We start from the raw sequence: 18,524 nt of genomic DNA, 5'->3' as shown, positions 1-18,524 counted from the left end.
TGGCAGTTCCTTAAACAGTGAAGCACAGAATAACCATATGACCCAGCAATCCAGCTTCTAGGTCTATATGCCTAACAGAAATGAAAACAGGTTCACACAAAACCTTGTATATGACTGTTTATAGCAGCCTTATTCATGATAGCCAAAAGATGGAAACAATTTGAATGCCCGACTGATAATGGATAAACAAAATGTTGTATATCTGTAAAACGGGTTCCATTGTAATACTATTTAGCCACAAAAAGAAATGAAGTACTGATCCATAACTACAGCACAGATGAATCTTGAAAACATCGCGCTAAGTGATAGAAACCAGTCACAAAAGACCACATATTATATGATTTCATTTATACGAAATGTCCAGAATAGGCAAATCTACAGTCAGAAAGTAGGTTAGTAGTTGTTTAGGGCTGAGGGAGGGATGGAGAAGAGGAGAGGGATAGCTAAAGGGTATGGGATTTATTTTTGAGGTGATGAAAATGTGCTAAAATTGGCTATGCTGATAGTTGCACATTTCTCTGGATATACGAAAAGCCATTGCCTGTACGCTTTAAAATGATGAATGGTATACATGTGAATTATCTCAATAAAGCTGTTAAAAAATTTAACCTCGCAATGTGTTTATATCTTTGATTTTATATTTGTACTGTTTTCTTAAACTGAAAATTTGGTTCCTAACAATATAAACATAATTACTTACTTGCTTTACAGCATACTCGTATATAAAAATTTTTCAAAACAATACCAGCATTCCTACCAGCATTCTTATTGTTAAGATCACTAAATAAGGCTCAAGATTTCTTTGCAGCTCTCCTTGCCCTTAGAATATATTACATTAAGGATGTAATATATGAATGCCCATTAAGAGCATTGAGTATCAGCAGATCCAGCTTTTCCTAAATGTGGTTTGCATGGAGGAGACCTACGGAAGGCTTTTCACTGTGCACTTCACGTTTGCTTGCCGGTCTTGCCATTTGCTGTAAGACATGTACGTCTTGACTTACTCTCTTTATTTGAGTCCAGAGAATCTAACAGGCTGGTAGTCCATAGACAAACACTATCTTTCTTTTTCAGACTCGTTTTAATTTTAGTTCACAGTCAGACAAAGGCTGTCTGTTTCTTAGCTATAGGTGTCTTTGCCAGGTTACTAGGTGATAAAGCAGATTGGTTTTTATGTCTTCACCTCTATATCTTTGACCTTAGTCCTTCTTCTTTGCCAACTCCCTCCCCCCATTTTTCCAAGGAGCTTGGATTTAAATCCTGGCTTTGCCACTGAACAGCTGAGGTGATTAGTCAGTAAGCTGTGTGAGTTCAGTTTTCTAATGAATTAAATGAGGACATTGCTAACCTGAGAGACGTCACTGTGAGAATTAGATAAGGCAGCATGTAAAATGGCTAGGGCTGGGCAGCGGAGGTATTCAGTACATTTTCTTTCCCTTTCAGCTTGAAGGATAGAAAATGGATTCTCCGTCCTTGGACTTGGAAGTTTGTTTTCTCTTCGTTCATTAGGCATTTATTCTTGTGGCCTGTTTTGTGAAATGCTGATGAACCCATTACTGAAACATTTGTGAGGGATTGTTTGTCAAGGCTATTGTAGAGGGATGGATGAAGTGACCTGTTAGACACCCCCTGTATCTTGGTGTATAGCCCCTTTAATTACGTACAATTAAATTTTTTTCCCCAATTACAGTTGACATTCAGTATTATTTCATATTAGTTTCAGGTATATAGCATGGTAGTTAGACATTACATATAATTAATGTTGACAAATCATTTTATTTCAGATACTGTGATACTAGGTTATCCTTCTGTCTCCCCCCCCCTTCCGCCTACCCCCACCCCACTCCGGTTCAAGCCGTTGTTTCTCAGTCTTGTTGTGTAGGACACAGCTCCCTGGCCCATGCTGGTATTAGGAGTCTTGCGCTCCCCCCACCTCCCTCTCACCTTTCCTCCCACAATGACTGAGGCAGTTGGTCAATGGTGGGCATCTCACGGCAGCTCAGCTCCAGGGAGCTCAGCTCCAGGGAGCTCAGCTCCAGGGAGCTCAGCTCCAGGGAGCTCAGCTCCAGGGAGCTCAGCTCCAGGGAGCTCAGCTCCAGGGAGCTCAGCTCCAGGGAGCTCAGCTCCAGGGAGCTCAGCTCCAGGGAGCTCAGCTCCAGGGAGCTCAGCTCCAGGGAGCTCAGCTCCAGGGAGCTCAGCTCCAGGGAGAGCTGTTGTTCACAATCTTAGCTGTAGAGGGCGCATGTGGCCCATGTGGGAATTGAACAGGCGACTTCGGCGTTAGGAACAGGGCGCTCCAACCACCTGAGCCACCGGGTCAGCCCTACCCTCCCATCTTTTCATGTCTGGTAGCTAGAGAAATAAATTAGAATGTGACTGCCAAACCAGTTTTCATTCATTCTCTATTTGTTACTCACATTGCCTTAGATACATATGGATATTTATCTGTTTCTCCTTTTGAACAAGAAAGTCTACATTCTTTATGAGGGCAATTAGATTTACTGTGTTTAATTCTTCGTAGATTCATTTGGAGCTTTGTATCATCAACCCATTGTGTTGCCATATTTTTTTTTACAGCATGATTAAGACAAGCACTCTAAAATATGAAAGAGCAGGGTTATGAATCATGTTTCCTAGGATTGTGTAGAATAAGGGAGGTAATGTATATAATGTCCTTAGCTTCATGCTTGGAACATATGAGTATAAGAGCTCAGGGAATGCTAACTCTGAACTATTACTATATGTGTGTTCTTCATCTTCCAGATTTAAAATTCTTGTAAGAGTAAGGTCAATGTAGTATATACTTCACAGATACTTGTTAATATAACTCATACTCGTTAATATAATTCTCTTCATAGTTTTTAATGTTTCATCTTTTGTCTTGCAGTGATGAAGCTTGAGAATCTGTTTGTAGATGATTCAGGTCAATGTTTGGCTATTCAGTTCCATCTGGAATGTGCATATATGTATTTGTATTATTACGAATATAAAAAAGCAAAAGATCAGTTTAGTATTGCTAAAGATACCAGCAAGTTACAAATTGATTTAACAGGTAAGACTTTTTTCACCTTTTGTGGATAATTGACTTATTTTTATGATAAAGCTACCATATACATTGGCAGTTTGGCTGTGTTGTTTGGTTATATTTGGTTTTCTAGGTCTTGGTCTTTACAAAAATAGATTTTAAAGATTTTATGTTAAAAAATTAGTTTGACAACAAATTAGAAACTATATAGATCCTTTATTCCTGGAAATGCCCCTTTATTTTCTAATGTAGGTAGACACATGTAGTAATATATAGCAGCCCAGCAGTATGCAAGTGAACTTCTGACTATTTCGTTGTGGATGTGGCCCTTTAAGACCCCTCTGGAGTCCCAAGTTTAGTTTGGCCTTTCTCTGATGCCCTCTCTTATAAATGTCCACCGTGGCTTCCATCCTGCCTTTTTTGTATTCCTTCCGAACAGAAATTTTTGACTGCTTTATTTAGATGTTCCCTCAATGTCTTAGAACACTATCTGGCATATAATAGGTACTCAGTAAACATTTGTTAAGTGAAGAAATAAATGACAAAATATCTCCTAAAACCTCTGTTTCTTCTGAGTACCAAATAAGAAACAATGATTTCTTTTAATGTATTGTTCTGTCTCTGGTGTCTCACTATATAATTGGCTTTCAATATTGAATCCATTAATGAAAGTCAGACATCATCAGCTGGTCACACCATTTATACCTGTTGAACCTGAGCTCAGCATACCAGACAGTGACTTCCTGTCCGTGAGTGTTGAAATGATTGAACCTGTATGTCCTCCCCAGGCGAGGTCTAGATTATCTCTAAGGCTCTTTCTCAGCCCCCAAACTCCATGTTTCTTAGCGAGTTATATAATAAAATCCTTCAGATATCTTATGAGTTACATATGAGTTTGTGGCCTGGTCTAGCTGTTAGCCATCTTTTATTCTATTGTTTGTGTAGGAAAAATTACTAAGTACCCAGTTGACAACTTTTGAAACAATGCCATGTGTAAGTTGGGTCTTGTCTGTATTTGAAAATATAGTTGCAAATAATATACCTTGTGAGGTTACTTTCACAGATTGTGTTTTTGGATGTTGTGGTCCTCCTAGGAGACTTTTTTAGGACTACTAAACAAGCTAATAGCACAGTGATCTGGATGGTTAGTGTGTTTACTAGCTTGTTCTTCCTAATTTTGTCCAAGTTAAGAGTAAAGAACTTAAAAGTACAAATGTGGTGCTCACAAGTATAAAATGAGAATCAGATTTTTTTTTCCATTCAGCTGTAGCCTTACTATAAAGTAAGCAGTGTTAGACCATCTCAGTAGCGATTAGTATAATGTGTTTAAAAGGTTGATGTATAACATGGAGCCAGACTCACTGCAGGATAAAATCCAGACTTCTTAGACTGGTCTTTGTAATCAAGGGTCTTTGTAATCTGACTCTTGCCAGAGAACGGATGTTAGAACTTTTGCTTCTCTTAAAGCTATTCTGCAGCAAGTTATTTCAGATACAAAATGAAAAACACTGTGGTGTGACATGGAGCCAGATGCTGTGAGAGAAGCGCTGTCCTTAAGCTCTGGCTGTGGGACCGAGAAGCCCCGTGATCTTACTCGGAATCTCCACTTTTTCATGTTACATGGAGATGATACGATTTCTTCTACCCGTGACACTTAATGAGTTTCTCTTTTGAGGGAATAGGTAGTTTGATGCAAAAGTAAGTATATAGAATCTGGTGGCAGAAATATTGGGTTTGAGTTCTGGCCCCACAGCTTACTGGCTTTGTAATTGTATAAGGCATTTAAAAATCATCAGTTGGCCTCTGGTTTCTCTTATATGAAAGGAAGAGAACACCTTACAAATTCTAAAGCACTCTGAAAATAAATACGGCTCTTTATGACGGAGCAGTAGGTCTGATTGACAAATCAATTAACAGAATTTTATGTGTTTTTCAGGTGCTTTGGGAAAAAGGACACGGTTTCAGGAGAATTATGTGGCACAACTTATTCTAGATGTAAGAAGGGAAGGGGATGTCTTTCCAAACTGTGAATTCAGTCCAGCCCCGACGCCTCAGGAACACTTAACCAGGGTGAGTAGGATCGTGCGTTACATAAATTAGCTCTAAGTCTAACCTGGTTTGATAGGTGAGTTTCGTAGAAACACTGAAGGGGGTGGGAAGAGTCTTCATTTTTGTCCCTTCTTGAGCTTTTTCAATGTGGCTGGGGTGTGGGGGGGATCCCATGTTTAAGCCTTTTTTACCCTTAAATAGAGATAAAATGGTGGTGATCTTCTAGTCTTTGGTAAACATGAGTTAATAATGCAGTTAATTATGTGTATCCCCCAGACCCCCTCACCTTGAAGAAATCCAAAAGGCAGACTGGGTAGAGAATAATTTTTCTAGCTATTACTGTATTTGTTGCCTTACTTTTGCCTTCTGTGGATATTTTTGAACATTAAGAGACTTAAAATTTCTTGAGCTTCTTTCAAATATATAAACAGATGATCAGAAATAATTTTTACTAGTTTTCTGATCTGTCTTATTATTCTGTCATTATTGGGCTAGTTCCTGTCTTAGTATGTTTTTCTTGATCTGGCTAATGCTGTCTTTTCCCGTAACTTGAATTTATAGCTTTGGTCGGTTTACCTACTTACAGGCCTTTCCATCTGCTTCCATGGAGGCCATTAGCATTTATACTTTTGTATCCCAAAGACCCTAAACCAACATTTTTGGTTGTTCTTTGGTTGATGTTTTTGTCTTTGAAGCCCATGTCTTGCTACTCTTCATTCCAGAGCTTGCAAACAAATTTACCTTGGGTGCACTGAACACTGAATTCTATTCCAAACTGAAAATAATGCCAAGGGGGCTAAGGATGGCAGCAGTCAGTATCTCCGAGGAAGGCCTTTGATGGGATGTTACATACCTTCTGGTCTTACTCCAGTCCTGTGTTTGCTTTGTGATAACTTCCGGGAGGAACAGCTATTGATTCTAAGGGGAGAAGGAAGGGAGGGAGAGATTGAGAGAAGGAGGAAGGGAGGAAGGGAGGGAGGGAGGAAAAAAGAAGGGAGGGAAGGAAAAGGGAGCGAGAGAAGAAGGAAGGAAAGAAGGAAGGGGAGGGAGAGAAAATGTAGAAACTTAGGGATAAGATTACACAGGGCACAGCCTACACTTCCTGAAGTTGGTACAGCCACAGTTGGATTCCTGTTTGTACTGCTGTGTTGATGCTGATGAGAAGCTGGGCTGGGAACTGCGTCTAGCCTCCGTTTCCTTTTCGTATCTACTGGACCCTCTTTCTTCAGCTGTTTGATGTAACCCAAGTCCCTCCCTAAGTCTTAGATTAACTGTCCTAAGCCTTTAGGCCTAGCACAGGATCACTGAGAAGAGATTTAATTCTGCAATGCAAACATTTAAGTCAGTAATCTGTTGTTGTTTGTTCTCTTTTATGTGCAGTTCTATTGAAAATTGTCTCCTGTGATGATAAACATGATATGATGATGATTATGAGGAATGTATAAAAATGATGCACATTTTAATACAGAATTTGTTTATTCATTCATATTTGAAATAAAATACATTCAGATAATCTTATGGTTTTTGTTAATGACTATTTGAAGGTAGAATTACAAATTATGTGATACAGGTAGGTATGGATTATATAGAAACAGTTTATATTCATGGATGGAAGATAGAATTGCTTATTAGTTACATGTCATATTTCCTTATGTCAAACGCATTATTAGATTATAAAATAAACCATGTGTTTAACAGTCGCTCACCAGGAAAGAAAGGAGCACTAATTATACCAATTGTAGTGATTGCAAAATAGATCTTCATTAGAAATGTTATAATGTAAAAACGTATATCTTAGAGTTGAGGAAATGCAGTAATTTTTTTTTTTTTAAGAATAACTTTTTATTTTAAGACTTTTTTAAAAAAGATTTTATTGGGGAAGGGGAACAGGACTTTATTGGGGAACAGTATGTACTTCCAGGACTTTTATTTTCCAAGTCAAGTTATCCTTTCAATCTTAGTTGTGGAGGGTGCCGTTCAGCTTCAAGTTGTTGTCCTTTCAGTCTTAGTTGTGGAGGGCGCAGCTCAGCTCCAGGTCCAGTTGCCATTGCTAGTTGCAGGGGGCGGAGCCCACCATCTCTTGTGGGAGTTGAACTGGCAACCTTGTGGTTGAGAGGACGCACTCCAACCAACTGAGCCATCCTGAAGGCAACTCAGCTCAAGGTGCCGTGTTCTATCTTAGTTGCAGGGGCAGAGCCCACCATCCCTTGCAGGACTTGAATCGTTGAATTGGCAACCTTGTGGTTGAGAGCCCAATGGCCCATGTGGGAATCGAACCGGCAGCCTTCGGAGTTAGGAGCATGGAGCTCTAACCACCTGAGCCACCAGCCCGGCCCGAAATGCAGTAATTTTATTGCCAGTGAGGAGCATAGTATTTCCCTTTGGGCCTTCCCAGATTTTCAATCTGTTATCATGGGGAATTACATAGACTAAAGTTATTGGATTTCAGGGTTTAATAGCCAACAATTAATTATGAGCAACCCCAATGTGCAAATCAAAAGCAGAGCCTTTGTTCTTTATTGTTTACTTGTATGGGGGAGGTGAGAAGGAGAATAAATTAAAATATGTATTCACAGAAAACACAAAAACATGTGATCAGCATGACTGATAAGAAATATACACTGAATGCCGAATGTGGTGTGTCCCACATACTGGAGATAAATTATGTGCTAATTTCTTTTTTTTTTACATTAAGCATGATATAGCAATTTATTTCAATGCTTTAAATGAATACAAAGGGAAATAAAGACGACAAAGTGACACATACTACAACGATGTCACATATTTGATGGTATCAATGAATACACCAGGACGGGGTTAAAGATAGAACCAAATATCCAAAATGTAACACTCTTTGGTTTGCTGTTTCAACATAGCACACTTTTGGACAGGTCTAAAAGGTGTCAAAATTAGTAGATGCAAAGTTAATTCTTGCATGTGATTCTAGCTTAAAAGATTTCAGAAAACAGATCTGAAATACCAGTTTTTGTTTTTGTCAGCTGTAATGTCAGGGATACACAGAACAAGAAAAATTCTATAATACAAGAGAGTCCAGGTATATGTCTTAGGTGGTTGGCCTCTGTTGCAAGATTGTACAGGGTTATGTACAAAAAATCCATACTAGTGAACTTTCAGGCGTTTGCTAGGTAAACAAGATACAGCGTTTATCACACAGCAAGGGCAACACTAAGGAAAAGAAATCTACCTGCACGATGACAATATCATAAATATCACTTGAATAGTTCTGAAAGACTGTAGCTAATTTCTTGATTCAGTAGAAAATTATGAGGTTCAAATGGGACTAAAGTAGAAAAATATTTTAAATTGGGGGCTTGTAAAACAGTTGTATGAGATGGTACTGCGGTAGACGTATTTTGATTTCAAAAAGAGCTGCATAGGAACAGAGAATCTTTTATGAAGATCAGAACTGTTTTGATCACCTGTTTGTCACTGGCAAAAAAACAATATCCCATTGCTAACACTGACGTGTCTCAGGTCTCCTGTGATGGAGGAGGAGGAGTCCTGGGTTGGGAGGAAGAGACTAGGGTTCCTGTCACATCGTCACTGCGTAGCTTGGGTGAGAGCCTGGGAGAGTTATTGTAGTCTTAGTTTCCCCATTGGCTTTTCCCACATTACACTTTGTTAGAGGATCAGATTAGTTTGGAAAGGCCCTCTGCAAATGTGTTGTTAATCATTGGGTATTAACACGCAGGTTGATGCAGCACTATCAGGATGTGTACAAAGGTGAGAGTTCTGAGATACTCTAGAGCTGAGCTGTCCGACATGGTAGCCATCAGCCACACGTGACTGTAATCACTTGAAAGTGGCTGGTCCATACTGAGATGTGGTGAACTGTGAAAGGCACCAGATTTCATTGACTGTGTGTAAAAAAGAATGTATAGTATCTAATTAATAATCTATTGATACATGTTACAAATGTATTAGGTTAAGTCATTTAATCTTCTTTTTTTTTTTTACTTTTTTAACTGTGGCTATTAGAAAATTTATAATTATATATGTCTATTTTTAAAATTACGAAAGGCCTGTATGGAAAATGGATGGCCACCAGGGTGTGCTGTGCACCTGTCAGCCTTGCCTTTGAAGGGAGCTGGGTCCCGGAGGAAGGGGCTCATTTTTCAATGGATGCCGAGCAGCCGCCCAAAGTTATGTGTGGCTCCCATCAACAGTTGTTGGAGGTTGTTGTGCTCTTTCCTGAAATCTTGTAGATAGAGCTGGGCCTACACTTTAAGATGAATTTGAGCATAAACAAGGAAAGCTGTTCCTTTGGGCAGATTATTACTTACCAGTTAAGGGATGACCAGTTAAGAGGTTGACCTTTTAGTCACAGATAATTTCCAGCCTTCTGAAGCTGAAGAGGGTGGGAGCTCTACCCAGCTCCTTTTAACTCCTGATGTCTTCCTTGTTTTAAGTTTCTTTCATTGAATTAGAAAAAAAAATTTGTCAAGCTTTTGAGGGAAAATTTGCATAAAATAAATGACACTTATTTTAAATGTGCAGTTTGATGAGTTTTGATAGACCCATGTAACTACCACCGTAATAAAAATGTAGAACCATTTCCATTATGCCATTAAGTCCACACATATTCCTTTGCAATCAGTTTCCCTCCCACTGATCTGCTTTCTGTCACAGATGAGAGCTGTTTCTTTTCTAGACTTTCAAATAAATAGAATCATATAGTATGACTCTTCTGTGTCTGGTTTCTTTCACTTAGCATAATGTTTTGATATTCATCAATATTTTGATTCCAATAGTTGGCTCCTGTTTATTGCTAAGTTGTCCATTCACCTGTTGGTGAACAATTGAGCTGCTTCTAGCTTTTTGCTATTATGAATAAAGCTGCTTGGAATAGTTTTGTGTAAGTCTTTGTCTGAACATCTGTTTTTAATTCTCCTGGGTAAATATCTAGGGATGGAAAGGCTGGGTTATGTGGTAAGTGTATTTTTAACATGTGAGAAACTGCCAGACTGTTTTCCAAAGTGGACGTACCATGTTACATTTCCACCGGCAATGCACTGTTGCTGTACATCCTTGCCAATGCTTGATATTGTCAGTCTTTTTAATTTTGCCATTCTAGTCAGTGTGTAGTGGTAGCTCATTGTGATTTATTTATTTTATTTTATTTTTTATTAGTTTCAGGTGTACGAAACAATGTAATAGGTAGACATTTCACCCCTCACAAAGTGATAACCCCTCCCCTCTGACATTGTACATAGCTATTACAGTTCCTCTGACACTATTCCCCATGCTATACTCCACATCCTGTGACTATATATACATTAAATTATAGTTGACATTCAGTATTATTCAGCTTCAGCTTCAGGTGTACACTGCAGTGGTCAGGCATCTACACCATCCATGAAGTGGTCTCCCTAATAAGACAAGTGCCCATCGGACACCCTACAAAATCTTTACAACATTATTGATTATATTCCCCAAACTAGTGATTTATTTTTTGATAATTCATTAAAAAACAATTTTATTGAAATATAACTTACATGTAGAACAATTGACTCATTTAATTGCACAGTTTGATGAGGTTTGACAAACACACACATCCAGCCGTTATGGTCAAGATACAGCCATTACTCTAAGAAGTTCCACCATGCCCCTTTGTAGTTAACCCCCACCTCTCTGGCCCTACGTAATTATTGATCTGCTTTCTGTGACTACAGATAGTTGCCTTTTCTAGAATTTCATATGAATGGAATCATACAGTATGTACTCCTTTGTCTGGTCTCTTTTCCTCAGAATGTATCTATGTGGTTGCATGTGTCAATAGCTTCTTTTTACTGCTGATTAGAATTCCATTGGATGAATATAAGATCAATCTATCTATCTATCTATCTATCTATCTATCTATCTATCTATCTATCAATCATATGTCTGTCTGTCTGTCTGTCCATCTATCGACAGACATTGGATTGTTTCCAGTTTGGGCTATTACAGGTAAAACTGTATATAAACGAACATTTATATACATGTCTTTGTAGACATATGTTTTCATTTCTCATGGGTAACTACTTAGGCGTGGCACGGATAGCTCACATGGTAAATGGATGTTTATTACAAGAAACTGGCAAACTGTTTTCTGTGGTGGTACCATTTGCCATTTCTACCAGATCCTTGTCAACGTTTAGTATTGTTAGTCTTAAATTTTAATTAATATGTCCCTGTTGACGACCGTTGTCCAGGACTTTTTGTGTGCTGATTGGCTATTGGTGTATTTTCTTTTATGAAGTATCTGTACAAATCTTTTGTCCGTTTTTATATTGGGTTGTTTATCCTCGTCTTATTGAGTTTTAAGTATTCTCCATATTCTGATACAAGCCCCTTTTCAGATATTTGTTTTGTAAATATATTCCTTGAGTCTGTAGCTTGGTTTTTCATTTTCTTTTTTTTTCCCTTTAAATAAACGTTTATTGGGGCAACAATTGTTAGTACAGTTACATACATTTCAGGTGTACAATTCTGTAATACATTATCTGAATCTCACGTTGTGTGTTCACCACCCAGATTCATTTTCTTAACAGTGTTTCCAAAGAGGAAGTTTTTAATCTGATGAAATCCAATTTAGTAAGTTTTTCTCTGATGGCTCAGGTTGTTTTGTGTCCTAATTAAGGACTCTCTGCCTATCCCAAAGTTGCAAAGCTTTTCTCATAGGATTTCTCCTAGAAGTTTTTTTTACTGTTAGCTTCTACATTAAGGTATGTGGTTAATTTTGATTTAATCTTTGTGTATGGTATGAGATGGTGTGAGGGTCGTTTTTTTCCTAAATGGGTATCCAATTGCTCCAAAATCATTTATTGAAAAGCCTTTCCAATGTTGAATCACACGTGCATCTTTGTTGAAAATCAACTGACAACATAAAGTGGGTCTGAAAGTTTGGACTGTATTCTGTTTCATTCGTCTACATACATGTCTGTCTTCCTGCCAGTACCACACTGCCTTGGATTTGTAGTTATTCTTAAAAATCAAATATTCTATCAAATCCTCCAAGTTCTCAGATTTTATTCTTTTTCAAAATGTATTGGCTATTCCAGATCCTGTTGAGAAACAGAGTTGGGAGTTGATGTTTTAGATTAGAATTTAGAGGCAGAGAAGAAAGATCTGGTTTTGAATCCTGGTGCATCAGCAGAGGGGCTTCTGCATAATAGGCTCAATTAATGTAACTATTATTCCTTATTATTGATATTGTCAGTACATTCCTGAGGTACAGATGGCACATCCTCCATTTCTATACAGTAAATTGTCCCCAAATACGTGTTTCACAAGAAAGCCTATTGACCAACGTGGGACATTGTATAATCTTAAAAAGGTCATTAATCCGTCCCTGGCAGTCAGTTGCATACAGTCTGTTGAATGAATCAAATTTAATTTTTGGCCTAAATATTTTTTTTTGTATTCCACCAGAATCTAGAGCTCAATGATGACACCGTTCTAAATGAGATAAAGTTGGCAGATTGTGAACAGTTTCAGATGCCCGACCTATGTGCTGAAGAGCTTGCTGTTATCCTTGGAATCTGGTAAGTTGACTGACTTGTATACTTTGAACACCTTGCGCGTTGATTCTCTTGTGTTGGGGAAATCTTTATTCAGGAGATTTCCTGAATCTTTATCCCAGAAATCTTTATCCCAGAGTTCTGAATGAAGAGGTTATCTTGTACGACTTATGAAGTTTGGGAAAAGTTGGGCAGCCAATTAAAGGTTAGCGATTAGGAATCTCAGGAATCACCTGTGAGTTGGGACACTTACCCTTCCCTTTTTTCAATGAACAGAATTTCTTTGGTTAGCCTTAGCTGGGAATAGACTCTTAATAAAGCGTTTAGGATAAGTGAGAATGGCTCTTTTGACCCCTGAGGATGTTTTCATTTCAAAGGATAGAATTATTTTTTAATACTATAGCAACTTACTTATGGTGGAAATAGTTTTTCCTTTTATTTTTATGTTATTTTCTCTTTTGAAATAATTTCAAATTTGGAATACTTTTGCAAGTGCAAGGCATTGCAAAGAACTTTTGAGAATCATTTACCAACATGATACTCTATCACCCCTGAATACGTTAGTATGTGTTTACAATACGCAGGGTATTTTTGTATAATACATAGCCACAATGTTCATACTTTACTATCATTTAATACTCAGACCCCATTCAACTTTTGCCACATGTCCTAAAATCTCCTTTGTAGCACAGGACACAGTCTAGAATATATGTGTTATATTTAGTTATTATGTCTCTTTAGTTTCTGTCAATCTGGAATAGTTACTCCGTTTTGCTTGACTTTCATGATCTTGACACTTTTGAAACTTTTAAACCCAGGTATTTTTGTAGACTTTCCATCAGTTTGAATTTGTCTGATTAAAAAAAAAAGGATTAGATTCACATTATGCATCATTAGCAGAGATATCAGAGAAGGGAAGTTTTGTGGTTCTTACTGCATCCTAGCACAATTTTGATTTGTCTTACGACTGGTGATGTTAACTTTGGTCACATGATTACAGTGGTGTTTGCCAGGCTTCTCCCGTGTAGAGTTGTTCTTCTTTACCTTTGTAATTAACATGATTTAGGCAGGTACTTTTTTAGACTAAATAAATATCCCATTTCTTATCTGGAGATTTAGTAATGTTCAAAATAGTATATTTCACAAAGTTTCAATATTGAGGCCAGTTACATTAATAATAGGCAATTTAGAAAAATTTGTCTTTTTACACAGTAGAGCTTACGCTTTCATGTGCACATCATAGCATTTTTATCTCCTTTACACTAACAGTAGGTTTTCCTTTATGCAAAAGTTGAATTCAGCTCTATAGTCTCCTTTTGTTTAAAAAGGGTCGCATATATAGAATTCTGTTTCTATATCCAAATCTACTGCCCTATCACATTATTTGATTCCAGTGGCAGCTTTTATGCTTACTATTGAAAAATTATTTGTTCAATTCATAATGATGCTTCGTATACAAACAAAATGAGAAGCCATTTATAAGCAATATTATGTGCTAGGAATTATACCATGTGTTTGCACATTGTCCCTCATTAATGTTCTAACAAGCCTAGAGGTTGTTATTTTTCTCCATTTTTCAAATGGGAAATCAGGGTTCAAATGGCTAAATGACTTGCTCAGAATTACAAAGTAGCAATTAGGGTTTGGATTCAGGTTTTACTGACCCCAAATTCTGAGTTCTCTTTTATGCTGTTTCTTAGAATATTATTTTGGTAAATTCATAATTGTTGATTCATCAGGAAATTAACTCAGACCACATATATATGTACATTCTGTCAGTTGAGCTTTAGCTATATTGAGTTAGACTTCACAGTTGGGGGAGGACAAAAAAAACAAACAAACAAACAAGAAAATGCTTGTTTTCAAATACTGTTTTTCTCCCCCAAATACGATCTTGGTGGAATCTCAGTATACAGAACAGTGAAAAGTGCTGAATGGATTTCATGGGCAGTTTAAATCTCCATTGTTTGGTAGAAACTACATGATTATATTCTAAATCTTGGAGCATCTGGTGCAGTTTATAATCCTCTGGCTTACAACATCGATGAATTGATGATTTGTAGGACCTGAGTGCCATGGGGGTTGTAAACAGTGATTGTGTTACACCGCCTGCTCTCTGTGTGATCCCCGTGGCCATTACTAACCCCTATGAAGAGGTGACTTGGACATTGTGATAGGATGGGTTGGTCTGGAAAGGAGACGCAGGGAAGGTGAATTCTTATAGATGGTAGATTGATGAAACAGTGCGGCTAGCTTCTTGCCCCTTGCCTTTCTTTGACTCTTGCCCTTCTCTGGCCTCCTGCTTGAGTTTGCTTTTACCTGAAAACCACATGCTGGAACTTGCCCCATGTCTCTTCTACCTCGGTATACTTCATTGCTTTCATGTAAAGTCATTGTGGGAAGGATTCCTTTGATTACAGCAATCCCTCAGTAATTCAGACTAGCAGAATAGGTAAGGAAAGGTAGGTAATTCCTTTAAAAATTAACAGTCTGATTTTCAGGCATGCTTAGTTATCTATCCTAAACTTAAATTAGTAAGTTATGGTAAATGGTGGCCTGATTCAGTGATTACGATGCAATTATTTGTAATGAGCCTGTAGTATTTCATTTTCATTGTCTGCTTTAGGCATTGAATTAAGGACTGGAATTTTGTATGGGAGAGATGAATGGTGATTCATTTTGGATGAGGTTCTTACATTGGACAGACTTTTATGCTCCTGTTCACTCCTCTGAGTCTTAGAACTAAAAGGACCTTAGTGGTTAATTGGATCATCTTGCCAACTGATACGTAATTCCTTTGTGCAGTCAAACTAGAAATGTCTGAATATGTCTGTGTGTGTGTGTTGTGTATTTTTTAAACAAGATGATTTCATCATTCTTCCATTCATTTTTTGTTACCAACACTAAAAATAGGTTCATTTTAAAATTATTATATAAATATTTATGCTCATTATAAAATCCCCAATCAATATTGAAAATTACAAGGAAGTGGTACTATTTTGTGGGGTGGTAATTTCTTTTCATTTTTAGTGTAAGTAATATTTACATAGAAAATAATTTATATGATACATAAATGTAAGTTATATAGTGTAATGAGGCTTTCCTTAGCCTGAGGAAGGTGGGGGGCTGTGCCCACCTGTGTGAACCCTGTGGGTTCTCCTGTTGGTCCCCACGACTGCGTCTGGCTTGAGTTGTTCCTTCCGTGAGGAATCTTACTCGTCACTGACTGTCCAGCCATCTTTCTGGGACCAAACAGGGAGGCATAGGGTGCAAACACAAAGGTTTAGCAAAGTCCCTGAAAGGATCGTGGTACAGACTCTCCTTTCCATGGGGGCAGGTAGAAGGAAACAAAAGGTTAAGCTGTTGCGTGGCTACAGTGTAATAATAAATTGAACCCACCACCCAGTTTAAGAGCTAGAAGATTACAAAATCATCAGCCCAATCTCCTCCTTCTGCCTCTCCTCAAAAGGTAGCCGCTCCCTTGAATTTTGTTTGTCATTTTCTTGCCTTTTCAAAAAATACATTTACTCACATTTTTTATACCTCTGAAGTCAGTTGCTTCATTTTGCTCCTTTTGAGCTTTATGACAGTGGTATCTTATTATACATCGTCTTCTGTGATTTGCTTTTTTCTCTCATTGTGTTTCTATGATTCATTCATGTTTTATGGGTAGCTGTAATTTACTTTGCAGTATGGCATTCCACTAGATGAATATTTCACAATTTATTAGTCTCCTTTGGACATTTGGATTTTTAACAGATCTTTCCTATTACATACAATATTACCATGGATATTGTGTATATAATTCCTGGTATACCCATTCAAGAATTTCTCTGGGTTCTAGTAGCTAGCGTGGAATTACTGAGTTCAGTAATGTGAATGTTCACTTTACAAGATAGTGTTAAAGTGTTTTCCAAAATTATGCTACCAAATCATACTTGGATCAGTAGGATCTAAGAATTCCCATCATTCTGCTTCTTAGGGAAAAATTAAGAAGTTGTCAAGTGGTTATAATAATATTTTAATTTTTTGGCATGAGATTAATAAACAGTTGATGCCATATTAATTATTTTCATTTTCTTTGTGGAGTGGCACAGACTGCGTTTCTTTTTTCCTACTAAATTAATTGTGTTGACATTTAGTACACCAGCCACATCCCCCCCCCATTTTTTGTCCCCTTTTTCCGCCTCCCCCTCACTCCTGTTCAAGCCGTCGTTTCTCAGTTATTGTGTAGGACACAGCTCCCTGGCCCATGCGGGTATTATGAGCCTTACTCTCCCCCGGGCTGAGGCAGTTGGTCGCTCACAGCGGCTCACTGCAGCTCTCGCTGGCCACCCACACTACACTGGCTACGGGCCACTCATGCTAGCCACCGGCTGCTCATGGAAGCACACGGTAGCCCACGGCTGCTCACGCTGGCTGCCAGCCAGTCACAATGGCCGCCGGCCACTTGTGCTGGCCACCGACCGCTCCTGGCAGCACACGGTAGCCCATGGTAGCCCACGGTAGCCCACGGCAGCACACAGCAGCCCAGCTCCAGGGAAAGCCGTTGTTCACAAACTTAGCTGTAGAGGGCGCAGCTCACTGGCCCATGTGGGAATCCAGCCCCCCACCTCTGCGTTTAGGAGCACGGCGCTCCAACCACCTGAGCCACCTGGCTGGCCCACCAGCCACATTTTGTCAGTGTTTTATTACTTTTGTACTTATCTTTGTCAAACTTATATCTACATTTGTATATAACGCAATCAGATTAAAACATGTGCTTTCACGTATAAAATGTGTTTACTTTGCCTTTTAAAAATTATATTTTATTAGATATAACATGCATTTTAGAAATAATTTACTTTTTATTATTATTTTTTCTAATTAAAAGCACAAATTTCCAAAAGAATAACCCAGTTCATAAGTTAACTGAAGAGGAGCTGCTTGCATTTACATCGGTGAGTAATGTCTTCTTTCTTTCCATTTTCATTTTTTTTCCTTGTAAATTATTTTGCCTCTGGTATATTCTTGCCTCAGATTGTTCGTATTGAAACACTGCTACTTAAGGAAATAAGGGAACAAAAACTCATCATTTTAGTTTGCAAACTGCATCTATCTTGCTGCTGATTTAAACATAAGTAGTATTTTTATTTTATGCTTGCTTGGATTTGAGGGCAGTGACCAAGTATTTCCTGTTCATTGTTTCTAGGGCATCACACTTAATAGGTCCTCAATAAATGTTGAATGACTAAATGACTTGACAGAGCAAAAGTTGATATCTTTACTCCAAAGCCACCAAAGTATGCAGCTCTTGAAAGACTGATGCCTGTAGTAGAAGATTTCAGGGAGCTCGGAGTGAAACCAAGGGACATGGCTCATAGAGGCTAAGGACAGAGGTGGTATTAAGAGCGTGAGGGTGCTTGTCAGCTGTCAACAGCATGGAGTAGTCAGGAGAAGAGGCTGTGGACTTTGAAAATTAGGGGCGTGTTGCTTGTCTCTAGGATGGTTTCAGTGGAATATATGGGTAGTCACCTCATTACAGAGACATAAGGAGGGACGAGGGTGTAAGAAAATAAAGTTGATAAAGGTCACAGTTGGAAAAGAATGGCAATAAAAAAGGAAAGGTGTAATAGATGTTTGAGGGTTTGAGATCAAAGAAGGCTTTTCAAGAAGAGAAAGGTCACAGAGCAAGGGGTAAGCCAGTATCTTTCTGGCTTTGTGGAAAAAAAGAAGATACACATGTATCTTTAATGAACACAAATTGCTTAAGATACATAATTTTTTCAAAGGCATTTTTATATCATTAGGAATCAAGTTAGAATTTCTTCCTTTGTTATTTTTCAGATAAGGCAAAAATAAAGTACTTTTATCTGGTAGAAAGAAAAGCTTGCTTACTTTGTACTGTAACATACCTTTTGCAAGTTACTGTTTTCTACATAGTGTTTTGG

The 18,524-nt window shown here is 38.1% G+C and overlaps 1 protein-coding gene across 2 annotated transcripts in view; it reads left to right on the top strand.

Annotated features, from left to right (window-relative positions):
* Window positions 1-18,524, top strand: part of TTC27 (tetratricopeptide repeat domain 27) — a 146,365-nt gene that overhangs the window by 24,487 nt on the left and 103,354 nt on the right. For both annotated transcript variants that reach the window (XM_081068552.1, XM_081068553.1), the window contains exons 6-9: window positions 2,888-3,052; window positions 4,962-5,095; window positions 12,506-12,618; window positions 17,468-17,534. In XM_081068552.1, coding sequence (XP_080924678.1) covers window positions 2,888-3,052; window positions 4,962-5,095; window positions 12,506-12,618; window positions 17,468-17,534 — 479 coding nt within the window. The remainder of the gene's footprint in view (window positions 1-2,887; window positions 3,053-4,961; window positions 5,096-12,505; window positions 12,619-17,467; window positions 17,535-18,524) is intronic.

The sequence above is a fragment of the Rhinolophus hipposideros genome, assembly GCF_964194185.1.
Source record: "Rhinolophus hipposideros genome assembly, chromosome: 12".
Taxonomy (NCBI): domain Eukaryota; kingdom Metazoa; phylum Chordata; class Mammalia; order Chiroptera; family Rhinolophidae; genus Rhinolophus; species Rhinolophus hipposideros.
Note: the sequence above shows the minus strand (reverse complement) of the source record. Positions and strands in the feature narration are given on the sequence as shown.